This window comes from Oncorhynchus kisutch, linkage group LG28, assembly GCF_002021735.2.
Source record: "Oncorhynchus kisutch isolate 150728-3 linkage group LG28, Okis_V2, whole genome shotgun sequence".
Classification (NCBI taxonomy): domain Eukaryota; kingdom Metazoa; phylum Chordata; class Actinopteri; order Salmoniformes; family Salmonidae; genus Oncorhynchus; species Oncorhynchus kisutch.
This window is the reverse complement of record NC_034201.2, coordinates 46,402,157-46,409,237: the sequence shown is the minus strand read 5'-3', so window position 1 is coordinate 46,409,237 and position 7,081 is coordinate 46,402,157. Positions and strand designations below refer to the sequence as shown.

The following is a 7,081-nucleotide window of genomic DNA, read 5'->3' as shown; positions in this document are numbered from 1 at the left end:
AAGAGAGAGAGAGAGAGAGAGAGAGAGGAGAGAGAGAGAGAGAAAAGAGAGAGAGAGAGAGGACGAGAGAGAGGAGAGGGAGGGAGAAGGCAGAGAGAACGAGAGACAGAGAGCGAGAGAGCAAAAGTGAGAGAAAGAGAGGGAGATGGGAGTGGAGGGGTAAAGGCATAAGGTTAAGAGGTCACTGTTGGTGCCAGGGCCCAGGGTCTTTCAGTGCTCCTGTTGGTGCTACAAGATGCCCAAGCCTATCCAAGCCTATGAGGAAGCTGATTGCCTTTTTCATGTTAAAAAGTGTTGGTTACAGCGAGCTACAGAAAAATAAGACCAGTATTGTATTTCATATCTGCGTAGTGGACTCTTAATCAACAGTGTCAGGTTTTCTTTTCAAGAGGCTGTGTCCGCATTGGTTGTTTCATACTCATAGGAGAACTATACCATACAAACAGAGGGTATATTACATGGAATGATTGTAAGTCATTCATTCTTCTTGAGATATGCGGAGATTGAACCTTCCCACTGGGCACAGATATCAAATCAACTTCTATTCCACATTGGCTCAACATAATTTCATTGTAATGACTTGGAAACAACGTTGATTCAACCATTGTGTGCCTAGGAATTTAATGCCAGAAAGAAAATGGATATAAATGATAACCTTTTGCAAATCACATATTATTATTATTTTTTTTTAAACTAGGCAAGTCAGTTAAGAACAAATTCTTATTTACAATGACGGCCTAGTACAGCCAAACCCAGACGATGCTGGGCCAATTGTGCGCCGCCATATGGGACTCCCAAGCACAGGCCAGATGTGATGCAGCCTGGATTCGAACCAGGTACTATAGTGACGCCTCTAGCACTGAGTGCCTTAGAACGCTACACCACTCGGGAGCCCGACGGGTAGAACATGACATGGATTTAATTGTCTATACCATCAGAAATGATAAACAGTAGCCACGTAATAGAAATCAAAGAACATCAGGGAAAAAATACATATTTCCCCAAAAATATATTTCAGAAGCTAAAGAAAAGGCAGAGGCAACGATTTAAAATGCTGGAAAGATGCAACCCGTTGAATCTAGTATAGTCTAATATCAATAGAACAATGTAGACTACATCCAATAATATTTCAAATGTCAAGCACGACAATTCTGGTGCACTCGAAAACAAGTGTTGCCCCCCCCCCCCAAAAAAAAGAAAATGACACGGACATAATGATTATTGTTGCAATTTAACAACTGCACAACAGTTATTTGATATGATCCTACATCTTACTGACGCTGAAAAGGCAGCTAGCCGATCATGACTGCATGGCCATTCATAATGGACATATTGTTGTGATTGATTATTTCTCGTGACCGTCGGCATTAACATAGGTGACGTTAAAATATGTAACCAACTGCCCTAATATAAACAGTGGCCTTCCAAGGAGTGCTTTTATGGAATATGTGTGATAAACAGGAACGTGACACCTCTGATTTATTACTATATTTAGATAAGACATGAAGTAAATGGTTTCTAAATAGCGTCAAGGTCATACAATGTAATGGGATAATGTTTTAGGCTGATAGAGATTAGATGGTATGTTAGTATGGGGCTGCAGGCAGCAATGCGGAATTCTACTTGACTGAGCTATGGAGAATGAATATTCCTGAGCCAGAAGAGAGATAACCAGCGCGTTCCTTTCAGCCGCCTCCCTCTCGACTGGCTCTCATGTTATAGCATCATGGAAGAACGTGATGTTAAAGATCTGTTATTTAGGCCTGTGTATTTGTCCACACGTGTTACACAAAACATTAAAAAAAAAAAAATATTCACACACACACACACAGAGCCATCATTCATTTCAATCCCAAGACCATAAACATTAATTCAAATTGTGCGTCCATTGCGTTTGAATTGTAAACATTTAGCCAATGAGAAAATGAATACTTTTATTACATTTTTAAATATATATATTAACATGAATGTTTTTGTAGCATAACATACTTAGACTATATGCCGTTACTGCATATTCTTACTTGATATACATTTAATTACTTGAACAGTGAATTAAAAATCTAATATCAGAAGCCTCTACAATTAATGGAATATAGGCTAATAAATACTGTATATTTTCCTTGTTGATCACATTAACTGCATAGACATTTTAATAATAGCCTCTAATGAATGTATGTTATTGTGTAAACAAGTAGACTTATTTTGACGAAATTGGCAGCTTCGAAATGTTTACATTTTATGTGAGGTCGTGATTTAAACTGTTCTTTATAAATTCAGTTTATATGGTTTTTATTTGATTAGGCATTTATATAAAACTATAACAAAGGTTGATTCTACAGTTGTTGGTATGATTATTAACAGTAACAGTTGTTAAAAGCATGGACGATTTCAACGCAGGGGGTGAAATCAGAGAAAACAATAATTGACCACATTTTAAAGGTTCATTGATAAAACATTTGTTTCCACATGTTCTTATAGGGTTGCCACTGCTCAGTCACACATCTCACAAATGAGAAAACACAGTTTGCGCACTAACCGAGTAGACCATATTATATATTTAGCAAAAAAAAACAATGTTAAAATACACCTTTGCATTGTCTTTCTTCTTCTAGATGTAGGCGTATTACCTACGCGTTCATTTTTCATTCCTATCTCTAGCCTACGTTATATTTAATTAACAATTTCCCTTTCTCAAAGTATTTCACATCTCATTGTATTACACATATAGCCTATATTACACAGCCTATGTGCTCACAAAGAAATAAGCTACAACATGCATACAAGGAACCTATTTTCTTCTTCCACAAATGCATGCAATATAGTACCAATGGAATCTATGCTGAACTAAAACACAATATTTTACTAACTGAAGCAATATAGACCAATTATAAATTCGGAGTATGGGGGGAAAACCGTGCGTAAAGGCTGCAGAGAGCTCAGTATGGAATCCGCCGGAGCCTTTTCAACTATAACTAATCGAACTAAACATGAAAACTGTACTCTTCTTCGGGTTGAAAGGGGAACAGGCCGTGCAAATTATGTATTGGTTTGCATACGTTCTCATACCGGTTTTGGTTGTGGCACCATGGCGCATGTTATTGTAAACCTCGCTGACTGCTCTGCTCTCCCACACTCTCCACCCCAACCTGTGGCCATCTCACCTCATTGGCTGACTGCTCGTTCTGTTGTTTTCGAAACCATATAAACCTGAGGCCCCGCGCCTTCAGCAGGGTCAAATTTCTTGCGCAAATGAGAGCAATCCCACGAAAAAGAAGTGCTCTCCAGATTGTCAAAACCTGTCTGGATTATACTACTTCACTTTACACGTAATTGTTCTACCCTATCAGAATGACAACGACGGGTTTTCAACAAAATTGACATTTTTTTTTTTTTGAAGAAACGTTTATAAACGTTTGTTGCTTGTCTTATGTGTTTGTATTTGTTATAGTGAAGGTCTTCCTATGTCGATTTGGAGCATCATTCGCTAATGTCACTTTCCCCTGATCACTATAGCATTGGTCAGTGACGAGTGTTACCAACCTCAAGACTCCAAAAGACCTGCTGGGACCTGAGGAGATTTTGTTTTTGATCTATTTTCCAAAATGAACCTTATTGGGAGCTACCAGCATCATCATCTGATGCACGAGACCTTTCCATTCGTCCAGAGGTGTCATCAAGATAACCCGTACTTCCAAAGCTGGGTGGTGAACCACGGCGAAGTCCCTCCTGATTTCCAGATCCAGTCTCCGTACTCCACGGAGTTTGGGGCTCAGGGTCCGGCTCACGACAGCCAGCTGGACGCTCCCTCAGCGCGCACTGGGAAGAGGAGAGCCTCGGGGCCGAAGAAGGAGCGGAGGAGGACGGAGAGCATCAACACTGCGTTCGCCGAACTGAGAGAATGTATACCAAACGTACCGGCAGACACGAAACTGTCCAAAATTAAAACATTACGACTAGCAACAAGTTATATTGCCTACCTAATGGACGTGCTGGCTAAAGACACTGGAGAGACCGAGGGATTCAATGCAGAAATCAAGAAATATGATAACAGAGATTTGAAACGGAAACGGGAAACGGTAGGCTATGTGTTATAAATTGTATATTATTCTAACTTTGTAGGCCTAAAAAGTATTTGTTGGAATTTACATTCTGCCATCAACCTAAATTATTTTCAGCGTTATTGAGTGTATTTAATGCGTAAGTAGGGAATATGCGCCGTCGTGATTGTGGTTTTAACTGTTGAAACAAAGTTGAGGCCATAATATTGTAATTCATGTATAGGTCTATTCAATTAATGTTAAAATCATTTGCTTAACCACATTTGTTGACAATTTAAAGCGAAAATATTTCACAGTTTAGAACAATTAAACTTATTTTAGAATCGCATATCAGAGTTACATTTCTTTTCTTCTCAATTGAACAAGCCTGAGAAGGCCTTTAAAGATTCACAGTAGAGCATTGAGATCCTGCTAGCATGGTTGTTACATGGTACATGTAGGCTAATAGGTGTTTATTTCATTCAGACCATGTCCATATACGTTTAGTTAAAAGTCAGTCAGCAATACAACTGCATAATGCTATGCTATATCAATATTCTGATCCCCTTTGTATTTTCTTTCACAGAACGAGGACCTGCAAGAGTCATTAGGAAACGAGAAAAAGTTCAAAGGGCGGACAGGTTGGCCTCAGCAAGTCTGGGCTTTGGAATTGAACCAGTGACTGTTCTGACGTCACTGAGCAGAGCAAGCAGCAGAAACCCACGCAGACTCCGTATTCAAGCACATCGCTGCCAGGAATACAACCACTTATATACACATCTATAGGCCTTCTACGTGCAATGTTCAAATTCAAACACGGTAGACTTGGTGAAATTCAAATTCAATGCAAATGTTCAAAAAACTGCCTGGACACCTTTTCTTTGTCATTTGTATTCTTTGATAGAATATAAATGAAAGTTAGGCAATATAGCTTAGAATAAATATGTTTGGTTGTGGATAGGCCACAATACTGAACGGAGAGACTGACACGGTGGTATATGTGTGTTGTTTCTTTATTCTTTAACGCGGCAATCAATGTTCAGCACTGTGTTTTTTATGCTATGCATTGTCTTGTTATAATAGTGTCGACTTGTCGTGTTGTCTTGTTAATATTTTTTGGGAATCTACCTCAAATTAATGTAACTGTCCCTTTGAAATAGAAAACAATTACGTTGCAGGACAAATATCTGTTAAAAAAAAACGGAACGTAATTCCAAAGGACACAGGTGGTTAATTATTAGACTGTATATTTGAATCTGACGAAATTGTTGTCTTTGTGTGAATTGGATGTAAAATTATATTAATAGATTACTTAATAAATGAATTACATAATTAATCACAAAATCGTTGTAAAACGGCAATGAAATCATTCAGTGCTTGAAAAATAACGATTAGGTATAGGTCTTGATATGCATATCCCTAGGCTACTATTTATTAATACATTTATTACTACATTTTTTAATGTATTTATATCAATCACGAGACACATCCGGGGTAATGGTACAGTTTGGTAAAACATTTTAGGTTACAAATGGAACAATTTAATCACAGCATGTGTGAAAAAAATAAAATAAAATAAAAGGTTGTGGAAGACCATAAGAAGCACATTCCCTCTCTCCCACTATCCCAGGTCCCCATACAGCTGGGTCCTCGAGGATACATTTTCTTATTTTGTTTCTTCAATCTTTTGTTTTGTTTTGTGGTAATGTGCTAGATAACATAAGGGTTTGAGGTGCAGTGGTTAATATGAAAACACATGCTTCAGGATGCTGGGTCCGAGGTACAATAAATAATCAGTGGCATATATCTCTAGTCATAATTGATATAGGCGAGGGAAGTCATATGCCAGTCGTGATGGCAGTTATAGGCAATTTTCTTGGGTATGAGCTTAAACATTTGATTGGCTCTATACGATATTTACCATATTCAGAAATTCATTATAGATCAATATAGGTCTATAGTAATTCAGTTAAAAATGCAGACGAAAAACGAATATTTGGTTACGTTCAATTTACGGTGATTACGTTCCATTTTGTCATGGGACAGACGCACGCTGTTTCGCCCGGAACCAATAAAACCGTCTTTCGATTGACTTATCAGCCCACAAGATAAACTCGTCCCATCAATCAATCAATTTCAAAGCATAGCCTATACCAGGGTTTCCCTAAATTAGATCCCGGGGCCACGTTTTGGTTGTTGCCCTAGCAGCTGATTCGAGCATGACCGAGTTTGTGAAACCCTGGCCTATTTTAGTATAGAATAATCAAATGAAGAGATAAGATTAGGCTATTATTTCAATGATGCAAAAAAACATATATGATTGAACAAAGATTTGCTTATAGATCCATCAGCAACTAGTGCTTAATATTAGGTCAGCATAATATTGGTTTGGACGTCTGTTTTCAGAAAGTATTCATACGTCTCGACTTATTCCACATGTTGTTGTGTTACAGCCTGAATTCAACATTGAAATAAAACATTCTCATCCATCTACAATATCCCATCATGGTAAAGTGAAAGTAGTAGCACCTTGGGCAGCGATTACAGCGGAGTCTTACTGAGTAAATATCTAAGATCTTTTCACACCTGGATTGTACAACATTTGCCCATTATTCTTTCCTAAATTCTTCAAACTCTGTCTGTCAAATTGGTTGTTGATCATTGCTAGACAACCATTTTCAAGTCTTGTCATAGATTTAACTCGGCCACAATGTCTCCTTGGTAAGCAAACGCCAGTGTAGATTTGGCCTTGTGTTTTAGGTTATTGTCCTGCTGAAAGGTGAATTAATCTCCCAGTGTCTGTTAGACAGCAGACTGAACCAGGTTTCCCTTTATTTATTTATTTTTATTTAACCTTTATTTAACTAGGCAAATCAGTTAAGAAGAAATTCTTATTTTCAATGACGGCCTAGGAACAGTGGGTTAACTGCCTGTTCAGGACGACAGATTTGTACCTTGTCAGCTCGGGGATTTGAACTTGCAGCCTTTCGGTTACTAGTCCAACACTCTAACCACTAGGCTACCCTGCCGGATTTTGCCTGTAC

The 7,081-nt window shown here is 38.3% G+C and overlaps 1 protein-coding gene across 1 annotated transcript; it reads left to right on the top strand.

Annotated features, from left to right (window-relative positions):
• The first annotated feature begins 3,228 nt into the window (after positions 1-3,228).
• LOC109873322 (heart- and neural crest derivatives-expressed protein 1) lies at positions 3,229-6,528 on the top strand. Its single transcript, XM_020464983.2, has 2 exons — positions 3,229-4,076; positions 4,624-6,528. Exons 1-2 carry the CDS (start codon positions 3,603-3,605, stop codon positions 4,717-4,719), a joined length of 570 nt encoding a protein of 189 aa, XP_020320572.1. The 5' UTR covers positions 3,229-3,602; the 3' UTR covers positions 4,720-6,528.
• The last annotated feature ends 553 nt before the right edge of the window (positions 6,529-7,081 follow it).

Coding starts and splice junctions, on each gene's coding strand:
- LOC109873322 (XM_020464983.2), top strand. CDS start 3,603: ATGAACCTTATTGGGAGCTACCAGCATCATCATCTGATGCACGAGACC. Junction 4,077..4,623: donor TGAAACGGAAACGGGAAACG/GTAGGCTATGTG, acceptor TTTCTTTCACAG/AACGAGGACCTGCAAGAGTC.